This window comes from Ambystoma mexicanum, chromosome 11 (assembly GCF_040938575.1).
Source record: "Ambystoma mexicanum isolate Mex_15411 chromosome 11, UKY_AmexF1_1, whole genome shotgun sequence".
Classification (NCBI taxonomy): Eukaryota; Metazoa; Chordata; class Amphibia; order Caudata; family Ambystomatidae; genus Ambystoma; species Ambystoma mexicanum.
Genome location: NC_090934.1, coordinates 548,133,448 through 548,157,181, shown reverse-complemented (window position 1 = coordinate 548,157,181; position 23,734 = coordinate 548,133,448). Strand labels below are relative to the sequence as shown.

The 23,734-nt window shown below is 45.6% G+C and overlaps 1 protein-coding gene across 1 annotated transcript in view; it reads left to right on the top strand.

Annotated features, from left to right (window-relative positions):
* The window catches only part of PDHX (pyruvate dehydrogenase complex component X), a 1,431,343-nt gene that overhangs the window by 858,901 nt on the left and 548,708 nt on the right, over positions 1-23,734 (top strand). Inside the window, exon 5 of the mRNA XM_069623364.1 lies at positions 16,260-16,358. Within this exon, the coding sequence (XP_069479465.1) occupies positions 16,260-16,358 (99 nt within the window). The remainder of the gene's footprint in view (positions 1-16,259; positions 16,359-23,734) is intronic.

The window sequence follows — 23,734 nt, the reverse complement described above, 5'->3', positions numbered from 1 at the left end:
TACATGTTCACCAAATATGATTCTTTTGGACGCACAAGGTGGCCACGACCAGCCAGGGCCTTCGACCCTGGCCAGTGAGTGCGGCCTTTGATGTGCCCAATGTATATTTTAAAACACTACCTTTCTTACTTACTAGCCAAGTCCTTCGGTCATCGCCTTTGGACGTGGCCCCTTTACATGTTATCCAAATAGCTTTTTCCTGGTCCCACTAGCCATGCCCTTCAGGCGTGACCACTCTACATATTGCTGAAATAGGTTTTCTAAATGGGCCCACAAGCCATGGCCTTCGGCTGTGGCCACACCACTAGGGTTCATATGGGCCCATTTGCCATGGCCTTTGGCCGTGTCCACTTTCCATATTGCACCATTCGGTTCCTTAAAGTAACACAGTACTCATATCCTCTGGCCACACCCATTACCCCTAGCTCACTGTAGCTGTAAAACTCCACTTTTTTGCATGAATCTATTTTTTTTTCCATCTCTTTTTAAAAAAATGTTTTCCTATACCTGTGGTTATATTAGCAATGTACTACAAATATCCCTGGTTATCTGTTAACGCCCGCAAATAGCGTTATTTCATTTGATGCACTTTCTTTACCCATCCTGTTTTCTACTATAACCACGGTTATCCCCACCACCAACCCCAATTTCTCATCGTGTCCGCCCGCCCCCTCCTCCTACCCCCCTACTGGCATGATGCCATTTCGTCCTTTTTATGCTCCCAATGGCATTTTTTCCACTTTTCATTTTTGGCTAACCCCGGTTATACCTCTCTTACATCAAACAAAAAAACAAAAAAAGGCTGATTTTGATTTCTGAAAGGCCACTGCTGTAAAGCACCATGGGAAGAATGTAGCTATATGTTTGGGAGAAGGGGGCACCTCCTTATCCGTAAAATATTTTAACTACTGGTCTGTGTGTGGCAATGAATGGGAGTAGGATGAGTGTTTTTTTGATACTCAACTATAGGGCGGCAACTGCCACACTATAATATATATGTTCACTGAAAAAAATGTAAAGTACAGTTAAATTGACCAGATTAAACTCAACAAAATCCTTGAAATTCAGCGGATGTCTGAAGTTAGGATCAGCGTAACTCAGCATAATGCCATTTTGTATGTCATTGTGAATCCCTTTTCCTATAATATGCATGTGCTCATGGGCTTTGCAACGGGAACGTGCCGAGTTAAGCTACTCATGACTTGTTGCGTTAAATCTGGTCAACTTTACTGCACTTTAGTTAAAGTTTTTTCCCTGAATTTCAAGTGTTTTGTTATACCATCGTTTTTTTAATGGGCCACTAGCCATGGTCTTCGACCTTGTCCACTGTATATGTTCCTCCAATATGTTTTTTACACCCACTAGCTGGCCACAGCTGAAAGCCGTGGCTACTATACACACCATTCTTAATAACCTTTTTTATTTTTTTGACAAATTGTACCCAAAATTTACAGTTGGGAGGGTCCTTGACAATCCCTTGGTCTCTGCTGCATAGCACCATGGGAGATATCACTATAATCTTGTTTGCAAAATTTAAAATTTCAGCCAAATCGATCGACGAGTCAAAAGTTATTAGCAATTCATTTTTCGTCTTTCCTATGATACTTGATACCCAACTTAACTATAGTACGGCGACCACCGCACTATTATTTATATACTATTATTTGATGAACCTTTGACGTCTTCAATGGTCTCACCCCTCAGTTAAGACAGAAGGTTTGTTCTTTTCACACGTTCTGTAATTGTTCGTATGCACATCCAGGCCCAAGGTGGCCTTGACTTCTTGGTGTTGATCAAACCAAGCCTTTTTTAGATCCACCTCCATGGTTCAGTTTTCAATTTCTAACTGCGACACACTGAAAATGTCTTTCTGCTTTTGGAATCCAGCTCTGCTAAAGTGCGTTGTGGAATCCTCCAAATTCCTTACATTTCCTGTGTAAATATTTTGGTGCATTACCACACTGTATTCACTACATAGCTATCCTTTATGAATACTTAGTCTACTTGCATTGCTGCAACTTTACAATTATAAAATGACTTGATAACTTCTTCATTATTTCTGTACCATGAACATCTTAATTTCGAGCCCGAAATGTTGCTCATCTTTGGCATCTCCTCCTTTGCTTCTATAGAATGCTTATACTCTTCAGTCTCTTCTAGGTCCGTCCATTCTGCTCTTCATGACGCCACCAGTCTGCTTTATCGCATGTTTTTCCCACTTCCTTTGGCATTTCATTCAAATGGCCATCATATTTTCGTGTATGCATGTACGGCTTCCTCATTGGGAATCGTACTTCCAGAATTCTCTTAGGTAAGGTATTTTTGCTGGCAATGCAAGTGTCCCACATTCTGGCTCCCAACATATATGGAGCATGGGTGGGAGCTTTGGGTGGGGGTACTTGGCTCCACCTCTCCACTACCCCCTCTGGGCGATTCATCAACCAGTCTATTAGCCTTCACATCTAGACATCCTCGTCTGAAGAAATGCTTCTTTGGGACCCATATCGTCAGGCATCCTGCTGACTTCACATGCTCATCCTTATTCTAGGACATAAGCATGCATTGTCCACTGGGACTGCCGTAAATCCATTTCCCTACGCCATCCTCATCGACCCCAAAAAGCAGGTTTAAGAAGTGTCATGACTGCGACACCAAGATGTCTATAACAGATACCCATAAGGTGTTTGTGGTGCCTTGGTGTGGAGCACAGGACGGCGGACTGTGAGTCTTGCCAGTCCATGTCAGGTAAGGCTTTGAAGGAGCCTAAGGGGAAGTTAGCAGCGGGTAGGCCTCCTACAAAATGCCCCTCAATGGCAGTCGAAAAGGCACTCATCTGATTCAAGAGGTGACTCTTCTCGGAGGAAAAAGTAAAAAAAACGCTCCTGTTCGAAGAGTGGTTCACACCATTCCTCGTCTTCATTGAGAAAGATGAAGAAAAGGCGCCATAGGTCTCCTTCCAGTTCCTCTGATTCTTTGCCTGAGAGGAAAATAGCCTGCCCAAAGAAAGTTGGCGAGTCCTGCTGAATGCGATGTGTTCATGCAAACCATGCTGGAAATCTTCGAGGAAGTGGCCCTGCCCCCCTCGAAGGAGAAAATGAAGCCATGCTTCTGTTACACCGTCAAAGGCTGACAAGGAAAGGGATAAGGCAAAATCCCACGCATCCTTGAGCCCAAGAGCCAAGCCTGAGACCCCTTAAGAACTTTCGAGGTCTTAACTCGGCGACAGGAACAGTCCTCATCCATCGAAGACTCCATCGAGTCATGGGTTTGAACCCCTTGAGTACTTTATCGATGCCAAAATCATTGAAACCATCAATGCCATCAGTGTCAGTCATCTATGCCATTACTGGCGAAACCTTTGATTGCATGGAAGGAGGTTGAGAAAACCTACAAACCACCCTCTGGAAGGATTTTTTCAAGTCCTTATCCTCCATTTATGAGTAACATGAGACATCTGACCAAGATACTCCTGCATGTGGCATAGATACATCTCTAGAGCTGGAAATTGGCAAGCCAGACTCGGCAGGCCATGCAGATATGTCATATAGACAATTTATGTCCAGGCTGATTGATTTTTTGGGGTGGGGCAGGCCTGCTCCTTCATTTGAACAGAACAACCTTACTGATATTTTGATAAGGTACCTCAGAAGGACCCTGTACCACCTTTTCATATTACCATACTGAAAAGAGCTAAAGCAAACTGAGAGGCATCTGGCCGTCAAAAGAAACCTCACCAGAAAGTGTACAGGCCCTAAAGGAGCGGTCCAGACTGCTTGTCTAAACACCCAACACTAGAGAGCCTAGTAGTTCATTCAGGCAGCTACTTCAACATCCAAGCAAGCAGCATATCCAACCATACTGCCAGACAGGGACGAATAAAGTTTTGACGCAGTGACGAAACATGTGTTTTATGTCGGAAGCATGGCACTAAAATCAGCTAATGCCACTTGCGCTTGAGTGAAATTGACTTTTGGGACTGTATTTCCATGGCAGCTGAACGCGTTCCTGAAGGGAAATGCAGAGTCTGCTTCCTAAACATCGGAAGAGACAGAAAGGAGGCTATGTGTGAGTCTCTTCAGTCAGGCTTGGACTCTGCAGACAGTCTCAGGAGGATAGCTTAAAGGCAATATGCTCGCCTTGGAAGCAAGACGACTTGGAGCCACACAGGTTCGATCCGCAGGTCTGCGCTTATAAACCTCTGGGTATTGAGCGCATTATAAATAACCTATCATATATCATATCATATCAGCAGAGCCAATGGGTGTGAGCACAGTGATGTGCAGATTTGCGTAGTTGATAAACTGGAGATTTGCACTGTACGTGCACTCCAGACTCCTCAACATGCCCTTTGATGGCACTCAACTGTTTGGCAGCAAGGCTGACGAGAGCTTGGAGAAGCTGCAGACTTCGAAGGCGGCCGCCAAATCGCCTTGTGCCGCTATCGGACAGCCAAAACTGTCAGACCCCACTGAACCTCGTTACTATTCCTCTTTTGGTAGAGAGGGAGGACTGGCTGGTCAAATAGGCCAAAGAAAGTTCCCTCATGGTCGACGGGGTAGAGGTGCCAAGTCTGCCCAAGCAGCAGCTTCTTTACATTCAGCGGCTGCTTCAGCCACCTCAAACCCTCTCTGAGGCCTCAACTGTTACGCTCACCTGGTGTCACGGGGGCGTTGATCTGGACTGGCCTGATGTTACTTCTTCCAATGATACACGGAGCGCCGAGATGACGGAGTGGACCGGGCCACCCAGCTTGGTCTGTGTGGCTCGTATGAATACTCTTCTGTAATGCAGAAAGGGGAATTAACCACCTGTGAGGTTTAAGCTTTACCCCACCTTCTCCCCATGAATTACTTTGGGACTCCTTTAGATTCTCACCTGATAATCTGGAAAGATGAACTCTCCATCCTGCTTCAAGTGCAGGGGCGCGTAGATGACCAGTTGCCTCACTGGTGTGGGAAGTTGGCGAGTTGCAGACGGTGTTGACTCCGTAGAGGTAATAGTTATAAAGAGTTCAAAACGTCTGGAATTCACTCTGTCCAATTCCCCTAGGTTGCCCTTATGGATCTGGAAAGAGTTCACGTGGCAACCAGAGATGCGCAGGTAAGTGTTTATAAGCTGTTTCGGAATAAAGAGGGAAGCTTGCTCTAATCTGTGGTCTTTTTCCTTTTCAGGCATCCATTCGGAGGAAGATCCGTGAATTGAAGCGTTTACCGCAACCGGGTAAGTCTGTAGCGGAATGTTTCCCCATAGGAGCCGGGGTGCGGCGGATATGCGGAAGAGGTCGCGCCGACCCGAGATTAGGTGAGTATCCCTGGTGATCTCAAGTAAGTCTTAATATTTGCCTTTGTTGTTTTAGATAACTCTCTGTTGCTCACCTTTTTGTTATTATGGCCATAGGTGATGAAGAGCGGCCGCGAACTGAAGATGCGCGTGATGGAATGCTGAAAATGGCAACAGGTGAGTTCAGCGCGGCGTTGCAGGAGGTGCGGCAAGAGCGTCTAATGGATTGTTTCTTCAAGGTCCAAGTCGGGAAGATGCAGGATTCAGGTGAGTATGAATAAAACTCTTGCTCTAACCTTTCCTTCTGCTTTCCTTGCAGGGTTCAGGAGCTCCGGAGTGTAGACGGGCGTGGCAGAAGACTGGAAGCTGCTGCAGGCACGGTGAGCGTTACGCTGCTACTGCAGAATAACGCGAAGCACGTGTGGCTGTCCGGGGGTGGCTTAAATAGCTTTGGAAGAAGTCCCAGGTAAGTATTCTTCCACTGCCCCACCCAGGTGAGAAAATAGTCCCTGCATTAAAATAGTCCCTCCTAAGCCTCATTTGGCTTAGGTCTTCATGCAGCATGGTCTGCATCAGGTGAGTAAGCAGCATGGTGTGCTTTAGGTAAGTTATCATAAATGAGCCTGGCGCCTATGGCGCCAGGACTGACTTTGTCCTTATGAGCCTGGCGCCAAAGGCGCCAGGACTGCACCCAAACGGCCCCTAACTGGGGCTTTTGGGCATGCTCCAAATGGCCTGATGCCTGCTTCCGGGACTGCTGGGCCTGGTCTGGTTTCCCAGGGGCAGGCATCATGACAGCACTCCCCCTCAAGGCCTCTCTCAAAGTCGTTCCTCTCCTTGGCCGTGGTTTGTCTGGAAATTACCGGTGGAACCTCTTCACCAAACGAGGTGCATGCACGTGGTCACTAGGTTCCCAAGACCTTTCCTGCGGACCATAACCTTTCCAGTCAATTAGGTAAAAGAGTTTAGATCTCACTCTTTTCGAGTCCAAAATATTCTTGATTTCGTATTCGGGTTCTCCGTCTGAGGATAGGTTCAGGTGGGTCGGTTAGCCTAGTTCCCGGTTGCACTGGTTTTAAAAGAGACACGTGGAAGACGGGATGGATTCGCATATGAGCAGGTAGTTCCAACTCGACAGCCACCTGGTTAATAATGGCTTTGATGGAGTAAGGCCCCAAATACCTGGGATTAAAGGTCCGTTTTCCTTTGAGAGGAATGTGCTTAGTAGATAACCACACTTGGTACCCTATCTGGTAGTGTGGTGCTTCTCTTCTAAGCTGATCAGCGTTTTTCTTGTATTTTTCCTTGGCCTTTCGTAAATGTTCTGTTGCTTCCTTAAAGGTTTGAGTAATGACTGTGTGAAGATGATCTACTGTGGGCATCTCTAAATGCTGGGGTGAATCCAAATCCGAGGTTCGACGATGATGTCCGTATATGGTAAAAAAGGGACTGTGCCCAATTCCTGAGTGTACTGAATTATTGTACGCATATTCAGCGATCCATAGGGTGTCCTTCCAATTGCCTTCAGACTGATGTAGCATACAGCGTAAATATTGTTCGAGAGTCTGATTAGTTCTCTCTGTTTGGCCGTCGGTCTGGGGGTGGTGGCTAGTGGAAAGCCTGACATCTATTTGTGCCAGTTGGCACCATTTTTTCCAGAAATGCGAGATGAATTGACTTCCTCGGTCTGAAATTAATACAGATGGAAAACCGTGTAGACGAACAATGTTTTCAAGGAATTCCTTGGCCAGGGTTGAGGCTGAGGGTATCCCTTTTAAGGGAATAAAGTAGGCCATTTTAGAAAACAGGTCCACTATTACCAGGATAGTATTGAAACCGTTACACAGGGGTAGATACGTGATAGTCTAATGACAAGGTGTGCCAAGGAATCGGTGGGATGTCCAAAGGCTGTAATAGCCCAGCTGGTTTTCTTTTTTGACTTTTGTTTTGGGCGCAGATGCCACAAGATAGGACAAATGACTTAATATCTTTTCGCCAGGTGGGCCACCAGAATTGTTTCTTGATTTTAGCTTCGGTCTTTGTAATACCGGGGTGTCCCTCTAGTAACGTATCGTGATAATGAGAGATGACTAGTTCTTGTAGTTCTTTTTGTGGCAGAAATAGACGTCCTCTGTAATATGGTAGTTCATTGGTGATGCAGAAATCTGGGCCTTTCTTGGCCCAATCTTGTAAGGCTTGAGGATCAAAGAGCTGCCGGACAATCCCTTGAATGTCTTCCAGTGTCTGTACTGAAGTTATACCAAGAATTCTCTGGTCAGGGATTATGGGTACAGGTTCCAGGGTCACTTCAGTCTCTCCCATTCCTATTCGGGATAAGGCATCCGCTTTCCCATTTTTACAACCGGGCCGATAAGTTATTACAAATTCAAATTCGGCAAAAAACAATGCCCAACAGAGTTGACGTGAAGACTGGGCTTTGGCTGTTTTTAGATATTGTAAATTTCGATGATCGGTGATAACCGTGATGGTGTGCCTGGCTCCGAGTAGATAGTGTCGCCAAGCTTTGAAGGCGGACTTGATAGCTAACAGCTCCTTATCAGTAATGGCATAGTTTAATTCAGGAGCCGAGAACTTTTTTGACCAAAAGGCCACTGGGTGAATCTGGTTTGTTTCGGGCTCTTTTTGAGAAAGGACGGCTCCCATTGCTAAACTGGATGCATCAGTCTCCACTATGTACGGGAGTTCAGGGCGTGGGTGTCTTAAGATCGGTGCAGATGTGAATTTGGCCTTTAATTCTTAAAAGGCGCTTTCAGCTTCGTCTGTTCATACAAAGCATTTGTTTTTTCTCAAGAGTGCTGTGATGGGATGAACAATCTGCGAAAAGTCTGGAATAAACCTGCCGTAGAAGTTGGCAAAACCAAGCATGCTCTGTACCCCTTTGACAGAGCTTGGCGAAGGCCATTTGAGAATTGCGTCCACTTTTCGTGTATCCATCCTGATTCCTCCCGGGATTAAAATGAATCCTAGAAATTCCACTTCAGTGGTGTGGAAAACGCATTTCTCCAATTTGGCATATAGTTTGTACTGGCGTAGCTTTTTTAACACTGCTCGGACGTGCTAGATATGATCAGATTCTGATGAGGAGTATACTAAGATGTCATCAATATAAATGACGACACAAACATCGATAAATTCTCTGAGGACATCGTTCATGAAGAACTGGAAGGCTGCCGGCGCGTTGCATAATCCAAAAGGCATCACTTGGTACTCAAATAATCCATACTTCGTGCGAAAAGCAGTTTTCCACTCGTCGCCTTCTTTGACACGTACCAAATGATACGCCCCCCAGAGGTCTAGTTTAGTATATATGCGGGCTTCTTTTACTTGGTCAAGTAATTCCGGAATTAAAGGCAACGGATACAGATTCTTAATGGTTATTTGGTTCAGTGCGCGATAGTCTATGCACGTTCTGAGGTCACCTTCCTTTTTTGGCACGAAGAACAAAGCAAAGCAGAAGATGCTGGGGATTTAGATGGGCGAATAAAACTGTTAGCAAGGTATTGGTCCAGGTATTGACGTAAATGAAGATTTTCGGGCTCCGTAAGGGCATAGATCCTGCTGCAGGGAGGTTGTGCGCCTGGTATGAGGTCTATTTGACAATCATATGATCTGTGTGGGGGCGCAAGGTATTTGCCTGTTCTTTTTGGAAGACGTCTTGAAACTCTAGATACTCTGTAGGTAGTTGTATGGTAGCTGAAGTTACTGAAGCCAGGACCGTGTTCTGAGATTTTCTTGGGTAACAGGTGTGCGCACGTTCTGGAAAGGTAATTCTCTTCTCTCGCCAATCGATACTAGGATTATGTTTTTCCAACCAAGGTATCCCCAGTATTACTTGAAACTGCGGAGCCTTGATTAAATCAAACACCAAAGTCTCGCGGTGCCCGTCCCGCACCAGCAATGTCATTTCTGTGGTGGAGTGAGTTACGGGGCCTGAGGCAATTTCCGTTCCATCAACTGTGGTAATGACATCTAGAGTGGGTTTCTGGGCGAGAGGCAGGTTCATCCTGGAAGCCAGTTCACTGTCCACGTAGTTTCCTATGGCTCCGCTATCTACGTTCGCTTTTACCGCGTGCATCCGAGATGGCTGTTCCGGATCTACGAGGATCATTGCAATGGTGAAATGCGAGGTCTGAATGTCCTTCTTCGAGCTCGGCAAGCGGACCTCTACGCTTGTCGGGCGGGATCGTTTCCCGAGTCAGAATTTTTATCCGCAGCCCCCACCACCTTTTTGGGCGGTTTTATGGGGCAGTTGAGCAAAAAATGACCGGAATTCCCGCAATATAGGCATAGCTGCATTTGTCGCTTTCTATCTCTTTACAATCTTGAGGCGGGTTCACGACCTGGGCCAAGGCATCTTTGAGTTCTCCTCGAAGCCCTCGATGGAACAATGTGTTTCTTTTTACTTCTGGCCATTCAGTTTCCACTATTAATCTGTTAAAGGTTGCAATGTAGGAAAGAAGATCCTGATTCCCCTGTCGTAGGGATAAGAGTTTGTTATCCAGGGCCTGACCCTGGGAGTGTCGAGCAAATAGTCTTTCCATGCTTGTTTGAAATCCCTGGAAATCCCGAAGAATGGGGTCATCTTGATTAACAGGAATTGGACCAGTCTGCTGCGCTGCCGCTGAGGTATGACAGCACAAAGCCTACCTTGGCTTGATCATTCGGAAAGGCTGAAGGTCTGCATAAGAAGTGTAAGCGGCACTGATTCATGAATACGGCAAACCTCTTTGGGTCTCCGGTAAAACGTTCGGGTGGAGCCAATGGAACGGCCCCTGGTAAGTGTATTTGAACAGGGTTGCTCGATGACACAGAGCTGGACCTGCCCCGAGGCCAGGCAGTGGCGTTTGCCCAGCTTGATTTTGCAATAACTGTCTGGCTAGATCATCCGTTCATTCTTTCGAAACTATCAGCTCCCTCCTAAGAGCATTAGTTTCCTGGCGGGCGGCATGCACTTCAGCCCTTAGCTCCCCTAATAATTGGGCTAATTGATCCGTCTCTGAGGTCTCCATAACGCCCAGGTGGCTTGTTGTGGGTAGGCTTCGCGTTCTGTTACGCTCACCTGGTGTCCACGGGGGCGTTGATCTGGACCGGCCTGATGTTACTTCTTCCAATGATACATGGAGCGCCGAGATGACGGAGCGGACCGGGCCACCCAGCTTGGTCTGTGTGACTCGTATGAATACTCTTCTGTAATGCAGAAAGGGGAATTAACCACCTGTGAGGTTTAAGCTTTACCCCACCTTCTCCCCATGAATTACTTTGGGACTCCTTTAGATTCTCACCTGATAATCTGGAAAGATGAACTCTCCATCCTGCTTCAAGTGCAGGGGGGCGTAGATGACCAGTTGCCTCACTGGTGTGGGAAGTTGGCGAGTTGCAGACGGTGTTGACTCCGTAGAGGTAATAGTTATAAAGAGTTCAAAACGTCTGGAATTCACTCTGTCCAATTCCCCTAGGTTGCCCTTATGGATCTGGAAAGAGTTCACGTGGCAACCAGAGATGCGCAGGTAAGTGTTTATAAGCTGTTTCGGAATAAAGAGGGAAGCTTGCTCTAATCTGTGGTCTTTTTCCTTTTCAGGCATCCATTCGGAGGAAGATCCGTGAATTGAAGCGTTTACCGCAACCGGGTAAGTCTGTAGCGGAATGTTTCCCCATAGGGGCCGGGGTGCGGCAGATATGCGGAAGAGGTCGCGCCGACCAGAGATTAGGTGAGTATCCCCGGTGATCTCAAGTAAGTCTTAATATTTGCCTTTGTTGTCTTAGATAACTCTCTGTTGCTCACCTTTTTGTTATTATGTCCATAGGTGATGAAGAGCGGCCGCGAACTGAAGATGCGCGTGATGGAATGCTAAAAATGGCAACAGGTGAGTTCAGCGCGGCGTTGCAGGAGGTGCGGCAAGAGCGTCTAATGGATTCTTTCTTCCAGGTCCAAGTCGGGAAGATGCAGGATTCAGGTGAGTATGAATAAAACTCTCTAACCTTTCCTTCTGCTTTCCTTGCAGGGTTCAGGAGCTCCAGAGTGTAGACGGGCGTGGCAGAAGACTGGAAGCTGCTGCAGGCATGGTGAGCGTTACGCTGCTACTGTTTAGCTGTCCGGGCTACTTCCTGTGTGGCCATGCTTTTTTCCATTCCATTGGACATCACGCCTAGCTCCACGCGATTGGCTCCCGCGTCCAGCCTCAGTGTCACAGCGCCTCCCGATTGGCTGTATGCCAGCCCGAGGATAGCTTTTTAGACACAGCGACTTCGCCTGTCCACACAGCAACCACGGCGTTCAGAGGTCCCTGTCCAGCAAAGCACCTGCGAGATTACTGCGGTAAGTCACCATTAGGAGTACGTTGTGTTTTCGCTCCATGCCCTCAGCTTGAGCATTTTAGATGCACCACGAGTGCACCACTTTCTCTCCATTCCAACAAACGTTAATTATTCCAGGCACCGTCACGTAGCTTACAATAGCACTCGATTGCCCTGCACTGCGTTTGCACATGCAGTGTTCACCTCCTATGGCCGCAGCTGATCTTGCCGGCAGTGAGGTCCTGAGGATTTTTACTCTCACGTGAGCACTATTGTCACCCTGGAGGTTCTTCAGCACCCCGCTGACCACTGACCCCGGCCACCCGTCACGTACCGAGTTCCATCCTGGACACACTAGCACTGATAGTGCACTTAATACCTCTAGGACACGGCTTCCACAACAATCAGCACGCTTGTCTTTTCCAGCACTTTTGGACCACCATCACCAACGGTACACTGTCCATCACGCTCAGTTTGGGATCCAGTACCCTTTCTTCTGTCCCCTCTCAGATATGGGACCATTCCTGGCCCATTCCAGTCCCGCGGGACCCTGAGAGACGTCGGCCCGTAGGAAACGACAGCCGACTCACCAAGTGCCATTTCTGCACCGGCAATCCTGCATATTTCAAGGATTACCAAAACAGCAACCTTCTGCTACCACAGTAAGTAGGTAAGCTGTTCTCTAGATACACCTCTTGATGTATCGCCTTGGCACCACTTTGCCTGTATTGAATACTTTTATTACTTAGTCAATCATTACCTGAGATCCTTACAGTTCTGTTTAATCCACAGATTCAACGGACAGCACCGCCACAGGTGCCTCACCTGACGAAGGCCAGCACAAAGACAGGCTTTAATCAATTAATTTTTTGGCCGAAACGCACCCTGTGTCGATCCCCGTGACACAACTATACCATCCCCCCTCGTGTATGTTATATGTAAATATTGTTGTGTGCACCATGTGTAAACTATGCCTTGGACCAATGCAAGTCTCAGGCGCATGTTTCCCTGTTTTATAGGGTTGTTATACCCCCTCCATCTGTGGGAAATGTGCATCCGAATGAAGTTTTGACCTCAATAACCCTGAGGTCGACACCTATCTGTGTTACCACTATCCATAACCAGCCTTGTCCGTTTATATTTCACTTATCTTTCGTGCTTATCGAAAGAACTGTAAAATAACTTGTCTAGTCACCCGAAACTTTCTGTGTTGATGTAAAATAAATACACACACACAGAGGTTCTCTGTTTTCTGTCGGAGCTCTTCATCCTGATTATTTGTCTATTATACGTATACCCACCTGGGTTAATCAGGACCCCACCAGGTGCCCTATAGTCTATACCTTGAATATTCCATCCATTAAGCAGGATGCGTTAACCTTGAACATTCCATCTATTAAGCAGCCCCAAGTGTATTCTTGGGTGTGGCTGCTAATGGATTGCCTTTGCACATGCTCACTCTCTAGGAGTGGCAGGGTGAGGCTGGTAAACCAGCCCTAATGGCCGTGCCCACGATCTCAGCTATATAAGCTGCCCCGATCCTCAAGACAGATGCTTTGCGTTATTCTGCACTTGCAAGCAGCGTAACGCTCACTGTCGTCTGAGGTCAGACTTGCGTTTGAAGATCCTGCTTCCTGGACCTCCTGCTTCCTGCCAGCATACTTACCAACTGGGGGAAGCTGTTCTTACCTGTACATCTCTTCGGCGAACCAAGTATTCATCTTTACACTTTCCGGAAAAATGGCGAAATTTTCATCTTGACAAAGCAGCACGACACGCTCCATTGTCGACAGCAGCACCTGCAAGGAAAAACAGAAGACAAGGTTAGACATCGAAAAAACAGTCAGTTTAAGGTTGCACTTCGCCATACTTTGCCCTTTTCCTTAAACCATCACTTACTTGCTGTCGAACATTGTGGTAGCATCCATCTTCCATCCGGCCGCGTCTTGCAGCTGCATTGAGGCCGCATTTCTATCTAAGGGAAGAAAACAGAAGAGACACATTTTTGCGGGCATAAATGGGAGCAACATATAAAGACATTAAACAGAATTAACAGCATCACAAGAACTCAAGAAAGACTTACCAATCATAAGGAGAAGCGTAGTTGCAGCTGGACTGGACTAATCCTTATCAGGGATCAGTGAAGGAACTAAATCCCATTTGACGCGCCCCTGCCAGAAGTTGCAGGACGGAGAGCTTATCTTCCATAATTCACAGGAGCAGTATCACATCGTACCACCGCTCACAGCATTTCTACTAAGGGAAAGGCCTGAAGGGGGTGATTCAAGTTCAGGGAGAGCTGCAACTGTGCCCCAACGCCTCCGCAGAGACCAGGTGAGCGTAACAGTATTCCCAGCGAGTCAGAGAGGTCCATAGAAGGGAGCCGGGAGACGTGCTCATCCCTTTTGAATTTGGTGTAACAAAATGCGTGTTCCCCTGGACCAGGACAGCAGCACAGGAGTGTCTGAGGGGCAGGTGTTGAGAAGCTGATCTCAGACAGCAAGGATATTAAGTTCAGAGCGAAGAAAACACAACCAGTGAGTCAAGCGCAGTGAAAGCCTGGTGTGTGTTAATCAACGTTGGTGCTCGATAGCGTAAGTTTAGACGTGTGGTGAAATTGACAAAAGGTAATGCAAGGATGCATAGTGGCAGAGTGGTCGCGTGTATAACTACACGTTCTCAAAAGACTGTCTACAAGAAGGAAGCTTCTGAAAGGAGCGGAGCAGTGCATGGACCCGAAGTGGGAGCTAAATAGAAATTCAACAAAAGGGGAGCTGCACGAAGTGGGAACGAAATTCCCAAAGTTTTTTGGAAGAGTATTTAAACAAAGTTAAGAATGGTGAAATAGCATTAGGGTGGCCACCAGGCGGTAGAATGATACAGGATGGTGCAGAGACCCCACTATAAAGGAAAGGGGACATGACTTAAGTAGCACCTGGTTGCACAACCTGCAATGGGTGGACCGTGCGGTCTGACAACTGTGCCACGACCAGGAGAGCCCTGTCGAAAGAAAAGAATCTGCATATCCTACTGAAGTTAAGACCCTCCCAAGAGAAGCCAAGTGAACTGTGATGTTACAAATGGAACCTTTGTGAGTTGTAACACCTTATTAGTCGCTTTAACATCATCCCTTAGGGTGAGCGTGTTACAGGCCTTATCCAGTAAGTGGGAGTGGTGGTCACAAAGCAAACATTATCCACATGGATAATACTAGACATAACGTAATGTTGCAGGCTTGCAGGAAAAGATTCCCCAGAAGGCCTGAGGGTTTACTTCACAAGGGGCATGGCTACATCTTCTGATTTACAAAGAGGGGTGGAGATAAATGACATTTGTGCAGCAGCCACATGGTCTCCTATTCACACATTCACAAAACATGACTGCTTGGATTCGTCTTCAGGCCAGGAAGGAGGATTTGGAAAGGCGGTTTTACACTCTGTCCATGACACATCTGGAATATAAATCTAAACATTCTTACTCCCACCTCCAAAAGTGACACTGCTTGGAGAGTCTATGTAAAGATGAGGAATATGTGGGAGGACGCAGTCCATTAGAAGAACAAGTTACTTACACCTAGTAAGGTTCTTTCAACTGGGTGTCCCTTCCACGTATTCATCACCCTTCCCAGCCTAACCCTGCAGTAGAATTACTGTGCATTACACCTTAAGCTCCTTCATTGTCTAATACCGTCTTGGACACACTAATGTCGGTATCCTGTAAGAAGGCCTGAAAACAGAACTAAAGCTAATGGGGGCTGCAAGTGCTATGTGTACCAGTGATGACGTTGCCCTCGAGACAGAGACGCTTTGAGGGACATTGAGTCGACTGCATCGACCCACAGCACCCTCTGCCGAATTTTCTTTTCCGAAGCAGCTAAAGCTGCAAGAGAAGGTATCTAAAAATTAGGAATATGTGGGAGGAACATCCAGTCAAACGATTACTAGGGGTTAGTAACTTGTTCATCTCCTGTAAGGCCTAAAAATACCTTTGCATCAAAATGCAGCATTGCTGCTTGCATCCAGTTCTCTTCAAATGCTCATCCACCCATCACTCTGTAGCTCAAAGGCAGTAATCTCTTTGCAATCCCAGGATTCTGGACGTTTAGTGCACTACCCTCAGGGCAAATCCAATCCATGAAGATTTTTAGGTTTGTGATTCAAGCCTCATGGAGTCTTGGAGAGCGGTCAACATTTTATTGATGCTTTTCTGTTTCTTTTCATGGCATTTGGTTCTTTTAAGGAATACTCATTTTTCTTTTAGGTTGTTGTAAAGTGATTCAGGCTGTGGTTAGGCAGCTTGAAATAATTTTTGTGATAGTGTTGCACAGGGCTTTTCATTCCCAACGGCTGTAAAAGGATCAGCCATGCAACTGCAGGAGGCCAGGTGATTAAGTTCCGTAATGGGTCATTCATGTGAATGTGGGCTGTTGATTGAAAAGCCATACAGCCCAAGAGCAGTGTGCAACTTGGCATGAGTTATAAGTAAGCAATATTTGGACTTTGGGGTCTTGCCGGGTGATGTGCGATTTGTTGAAGTACAAGCCTATTTTTATTAATACCTGACTTTTTTTGTAGGCATGAGGAGGTGCGCGAGATGGTGAAACATGATGCTCAATCACCTTCCAAATGGTTCTATTATTTAATTTCCTTTTTCTCTGTCCTTAGAGTACGCATGAGCCCGGCTGCTCGTCACATCCTGAACACACACAGACTTGACTGGAACAGCGTGGTGCCATCTGGTCCTCATGGAATAATCACCAAGGAGTAAGTGTTTCGATCAACGCTACTTCTACTGGGGAGCTGCTATTTCTTCCGTTGTGTTTGTATTTAGTGCAGGTGAAGTAAACATTTAAGTGTTGTTTATTGTCAGCATAGACGAAGAAGCATATTGTGAGACTCGGAATTGTCCCAGGTAAAACCATTTTTAAAAGAGGTTGGTAATTTGCCAAAATCACCAAATTACTTGTACACAGGATTAGCAGCTCAACATTTTTCAAATCAAATGCTTTACACCTCATATTACTTTTTGGGCCTAGAGAATGTATGCTTGCCTTTATATAACCTCAAGTGTTTACTTATCAACTGTTCCTGCTGCTCTGAGAGTGTTTGTCATGTACTGATGAATCCAGTAGGCTTGTTTTTCCCCACAGTGCATACATTGTGTGTGCTAATCATGAACGTATGTATAGTTTTGCCAAATCTGTGCAGGGAGAAAAGCCATGCATGCGCTAGGAGTAAGATTTTCTCATGCGCTTGTAAGTGTGCTAAATGTATGGCCGAGAGCTGTGCAGGGCCTGCTACGAGTGTGATGATATTGTCCGAGTGAAACAACAAACATATTTTCAACGTTGCTATTTTTAATTTAATTAAACAATGTAATGTATTATTCACCAAGCACATTTTTCAGCAAGGTAGTCTCCTAGGAGGCAGAAGAAAATGTCACCATTCGCTTTTGAGGTCTCTCTACTGCATTGCATCACCTTCAAGAATTTAGTTAAATCTAGATATTATGACACATGAGAGGACGAATATTGTGAATGGAGAGGGTACTTTTTCAAATGTGCTTTTTGGGGATTAAGCTCAATTACCCACCGCCCCCAAAATTAAATCTCTGAATAAAACCTAAATGTGAGGGAAATTAGAAGTACCTCTAAATGCCGTGCGTCATTGGTTAATTGGTTATCTCAGAGGATGTAAATGAATGGCTGTGGCACGTTTCACTGCTGCTGTAGAACTGTTTCTGGTCCCTTGACAGGGGTGTTACTGGTACCGTCCCACTGTTTGTTTACCTTGTCCAAGTAGTGCAGCTGTTGGTACTTTGTTCATGTAGTACCCATATTACAGGTGCTGCTGTTGCACTCCTAATCTGACATCACTTCGGATGATGTTTACGTTTTCTTCTGTAGTACACAAACATCCACGGTTTGAACTGTCTCATTAGATTGTGGTATCTGGGAGGCTATAGATCTACTTTTTCAGGTGTAAAAATAACCTAATGGATGCTTCCCAGTTCTAACTAGCAGGTGCTGCCTCAGGGATATTTAGCACACGGGCCGGTTTTACTAGAGAAGCAAATGATGTGATCTGCATGGAGTTTGAATTGCTTCCTTATCGTTTACATTTGATCCTTGACAGTGTTTGCGTGGCAGGGTGGGGGAGCATTAACGTCCTCTGTGAGCCTTGCCTGGGACACGGCTGTGGTGTATTGACTTCTGCCCTGCAGGAATACAAGGGTGCGTAGAGGCCAAGACGCCCGCACAGCGCTCGCACGTCTTCAAACAAGAGTCAACACAATCATAAAGGTAAAACAGGCACAGTTAAGAGATATAGGTTTCAATTTTGAACACCTTGGCCTCACGCGCATATCATACAATAATACTCGACGGTATATGCATATGAAAAAAGAAACCATGTTTTAATTGAATTAAATTCATTTGCATTTCAATGATATATTAAATCCTTGCCATAGTCGATCTCTGTTCTAGCCAAGCTTAGCCCTAGCCAAAACGTGTTTTGACAGTTAAGAGTATACCTACCTCCTTCGCCTTTTGTGGTATCATGGACCGAGGGAAGGCTATACTCTTAAGAGGGGTGTTAATATGGTTCAGTAGCAACCTAAACAGCAAAGTATTACAGTGTAAAATAAAGGAATGTCCAATGAAGGTTCTATAAACATTTATACACTTTAATTAAAACTAAATCCTGTGCCGGAAAACTACCTCTGCACCGGCGACCCTTGGGCCTCCCTCAACCGTACGAAACACAGAAGTATGTATCCCCAACTGATTCAGGAACCCCTTAAGTGTTTCCTGGGGGGGTAACAGTACAGGGGGTGACTGACTGCCATTTGGCAAGGATGTGAAAGCCCTGGCTTTTTTAATTTGTATTAAATAATAAAATGATGCAGGTAATTCCATCTCTGAAAGGGTAATCTGTTAATCAGATTCCCCTTTTATAAACTCCATGCCACAAAAGCATAGGGTATATCTGGGTCCTTCTGAATCGGTATTGTGATTTGCAATGCCTGCACTACCAGTGGCACAGAGCAGGTTCAGAGGTCACATTTGCCCATTCGTCAGCTACAGTAACAGCCAAGTCTCTGTAGCACAGCGGCTGTGTTTAAGATATGATAATCATAGTTTTTGGACGGGGGGGGGGGGCTTACCCAGAGGGAATAAGTGGCATGTGATGTTGGCAGGGTAGACTCTAAAAAGCTATGCCTGAGTTTAGGCATGGTGAATGGCACTACTTATGATCATTGCAGTCGCATAAAATGTTATATCACACATTTTGGCTCCTGTGAATCTGCTCAGCTGTGGAAGGTAATGTGTATTCTGGCCAGACTGGCTGAGCCTGCCAAATGACAGGGCAAGAACCTGAATGGTCATAATTCTTTTTTTTAATCACTGTGTGAATATAGGTACCACCCTCCGCCAGAGACAACCGTCCACCAGGCAGCTGCCCTGCGCCCAGGCATCAAAGGAGCATACCCAATCAAAGGGAGTAGCCTCACAGGGTGCTGGATATCTAAAGTAATTTGGTCCTAGTGACTATGGAAGGCGGCAGAGTTGAAATGGTCAGGAGGGCTTGGTACAGTGGAAGGGAACTTCCACCATTTGATTTCTGTTTCCTTCCTGTCCCCTCCACTTCCTCTAGAGCAAAACACTTTGTGTGTGATGTCCGCTAGCTTTGGTCCAATCACCTGTGGACTTTTACCGTTAAAAGAAGGTCTCCCTCCTCTTCTTTGAGTAACTCTGTAACAACACCTGAGAAGGATTCACTGCACCTCTTTTGGAACGGCTGTACTGTCCAAAGCTCTCGACCACTGAGGTGGTGAAGGAGCAGTTCAAATCAGAGGAAAGGTCTACTCCCTACACACTCCCAGGGCATATTGGTAACTTGCTGTGGACCAGGACCTGCCACTGAAAGGGCTCATCCTTTCCTCATGCCCCAGGAGTGTTGGACAGCATCTGGAGGACCAGATCAGCGAAGGACCCTGTTCTGCTGCACCAAACGGGTCAAACCGTGTTTGCTGCTCATCGAACCAGAGGGATCCCACTTGTGCTGCCTTTGACGCACCTCCAACCATCGAACTGCAATGCCTGCATCTCGACCTAGCTAGACGCATCATGCCCTTGCTAAGTGTGATGAATCGTGCAGAGTCGTCACAGAGTCCCAGCCTAAAAAAGTCTTCTCCCATGTAGCCAGGTGGAAGGCATCCGCTACCTGTTCCTGACCATGGATGTGGTGTCGGGGGGAATCACATGAGAGCAGAAGGCTGTTAACAGGAATTTGATGACTCCATCAGGAGAGACGCGTTATTTGTCTTCTGTGGATGAGGGTCTCCTAATTCCTGAGGAGTTGAAGGCATATTGCCACAGTAGGGCATCTCCTTCTGTGTTTACTCAAGGTGAGAAGTGCGAGATTCCCTTCTGTAAATTTGAACATGATGTATATATGGAACAGGGAGATAATGCAACTACTTTTAGTGGTTATGATTTTACATTCGGTTTGGATAAACCTAAGAGAAAACCATGACCTCCTATACAAACTTCCCTTAAAAAATATATCCTATAAACCATTAAAACAGAATGGATTAAATGATCCTACAACAACTAATAACATTATGGACTTCAAGTCCCATAATGCTCTTAGTACTGAGACGCAGAAGGAGGACTGTAGTGAGCGGTCTAGTTGTTTTAATGACCCACATCTGAGCAGGACCTTTAAATATTTGAAGGCTTGTCAGGTGCAGGTCAGTAGAAAGCCATGGAAGAAGGAGCAGCAGCAGCAGCAGGAGGCAGAGGCTTGAGCTGCTGCATTGACATTTGCAGGACACCGTGTGAGGAAAGTGGCGGAGGTCGGAGATCCAAACCAATGCAGAGGACGCTTAGCAGAATTCAGTGTTCAAACAATTGACAGCGGGAGGATCTAGCTTCCCTGTTAAAGCTGCGCAATGTTGGAACAAGCTACCAGTTGACCTTAGACTAGAACAACCCTACCCTAAATTTAGACATAAGGTACTCAAATGGCTGCGTACCAACGACACCTAACTGGCGATCCTCACCTCCTCTACCACTCCCAGCCCCTACACGACCTCTGATTCTGCTGAATCACATGGTACTTTAGGTAACTGTGTACACATGGTTATCTATTTTGTTATAATGTTGTACTATGGATATATGACGCTGTGTATATTCAAGACTGTATATTTGTACATATTGATATTCATGTTCGTTTCCTTGACTCACCAAGACTTTTTACTTTGTATTTTATGTATTTTGCTCCCACTGTACTCACTTGTGCTACGTACTGTAACTAAGCTATAAGATTTCTTGTGCTCTGTTGCGCCCGTCTACCTAAGGGTTTGGTGTGCATTACCAAATAAATAAACAAACAAACAAGACCATCCGTCCCAGAGGGGAGAGAGAAGCTCTCTGTGTCCTGCCTTGCACTCTGGTGAAATGTTCTCCTCGGAGCACGTATGTAGCTGCGAGTGCTCCACTGACACTCAGCGCGGGCAGAGAAAAGTTCCCTGGAGCTGTTAAACTTCGGATAGGCCTGGACATGGGAAAAAGCAGAAACATCAAGTCCAAAAGACACCAGGACACAACAGTGAGTTGGCATATTAGAGGTAACCCCCGGGCGCTTCGAGATAGACCGCTGGGCATACATAGACCTTTTGAATGCCAAACATTTACATTGAAGCAAACGGGACAATATTGTAACGTACGTTGCCAAAGCCGAAAGGCGGCAATAGCTGAGCAAAGCGAATGTAATCTCCCAAAGGGGAGCTATTGAATCAGAGGATATATATTAACCGGCACTGTCCAATCCAAAAGAGGACAATAAACAAGCACAGTGAATACCACTTTCCAACAGAGGGACATCCAATAAAGGGACACTATAACCTGCATTGCCAAAGTCAAACAAAGCTGAAATTAACACCAAAGTAATTTGAATGTAGCAGTACCAGATACCCTTTGGAAGAAAGTTGTAACATATATGGCCAGCAGCCAGTAGGTTGTGCAGAAAGAAATCTAAGATGGCAGTAGAAAAGCCCTCCTTGTAGAAGGAATCAAGTGGGAAAGAACTTTGACCTGTATTGCCTAGGGCAAATAGATCAATGTGAGAATCTGTCCTTTTGTAAAGCATGTACGTGAAAAACTTTGTTCAATTGTGCAGCAAGTCAAACTACTTACCCACGAAGCTGTTGGTGGTTCAACTTTCCCCATTGAAGAGTTAAGTGTGGAAATTTTAGAACAAAACTCACCAAGTACAAATCATAGTAAGAGGAGCTGTATACAGGCAGGCGAGTGCACCAGGAAAGGTACATCTAGCGGTTAGTCCCGGCGGTGAGTGGACCATGAGTATTATTGGAAGTACTGTGACTGTGGTAGAAGGTTGTGAAGGTTGTGGTGGAAAAGAGGTGGCATCTCCACTACTGTGTTTTGATGAATTGTTGTATAACCATCCTGACTAAAGTATAACTTGTTGAATGAACCATCCTGATTAAAGTGTTTATGAAGAAGAAAGGCAATGTGATAGAAAGTGATTCGTCTTTGAGAAAAGAACTCTCTACATTGACTTTTCAACATGATATACGGAGAGAGAGTCTTTGTGGTTCACCAAGTGTAGACGGCTGTGAAAACTTTAACATTTGTCTTTAGAGTAAGATACCTTGGTAGTCACTATGCCAAGTGAAGGAGATACTGGATGAAAGAAACTGTGTATTCTACTTGAAGTGGTACCTGGCTAGTTTAAAGAAATTTCCTACAATTGAACTTTGGTTTGAAACATCCTGATTTGATCCAGAGGAAAGGGATACAACCATGGTTGCTAAGATTCTTGTTTTCTTTATGGTTGAATTGATATGTTATTTTATGAAGTTGAAACAGCCATATAATTCCTGTATGAGCTTTGTTGTATTTACTAGTGTGAGGGACAGACATTTGTTTGGACACTAGGTCATTTTCCATTAGTCTTGGTTTGTTAGGTTAGGAAAATACAGGAGTTTGTCTCACCCTTTATTATTTAATAAACAGCGACTTGTGAGAAAACTCCACCTATGTGTCAGGCTCCCATGTCTGACTCATCACATAAGCCAGTCTGTCACCTGCTAGGTTTGAATCCACTGCTGGTCACTGGGACCGGACTTGAACCGCTGGAGTCACTTGCCAACACAAACCAGGGCTTACACCATGACTTGACCAGACTCGCCTTTGAACTGCCGCTTTGCTGAACTGCACACTTTGAATCTTTGCCATCTGCCGACTTAACCTGCTGGAGCATCACTTGTTGACCCTTCCCAGCAGTTATAACCCAGCTTGGCCTTGATTTACTTTGAGAAGAGCTTGGCGAGTGCCCCCCCTGCTTTGCCGTAGGCTGCATCTGAACTGTGCAGAGCTACTGAATTTGAACCTGCTCGACGCCAGCTTCCTGCTTGGGCACAAACGATCCAACATACCCGAAATGAGCTTGATTCGCTTGCATCATTGCTCAAACTGGTTTCGACCCTGTCGAAATGGCACAAAGTTACTATTGACTATTCACTGCCTCCTTGCTCTAATACTGGGCCCTAAGACTGGTTAGGTCGTCAATACCCGTTTTGCATGCAAGAAACATATCCTCTTTAAAGAACATTATGATTTTTACTTGCCTTACATCCCAGATTCATTACTCAGTGCTGCATTGTGCTATCTTTGCTTATTCTGTTCTTCCTCAGGGGTGGTTTTTGTGTACTGTTTTTCTATATATTTGGCAGATAGTGTGTTTTATTAAAGTATATGTATTTTTATAGAGCCTTGAGTATAGATTCCCTTTGTTTTGGACTGTTATGCTTTGCTGTTTGGGTTGCTACTGAATCACATCTTAAGAGCCATAGCCTTCCCTCCGGCCACATTACCACAATATGCAAAGGAGGATTATCTCTGAACTGTTCCTGTTTTACATTTGCGATTGTGTTGGTTCTTGGTTTGAAGACGTGCAGGGGCTTAGTGGATATTTTCGCCCCTGTTCATCCATGTACTCCTGCAGAGCAGAATCCAATTTGTCACAGTGACTAAAATACAGTGTGCCTTTCTCAGCCTCTTTGTTAATGGCATATGGCTTGCTGGTTAGCTCGTCATATTAAACAGCCA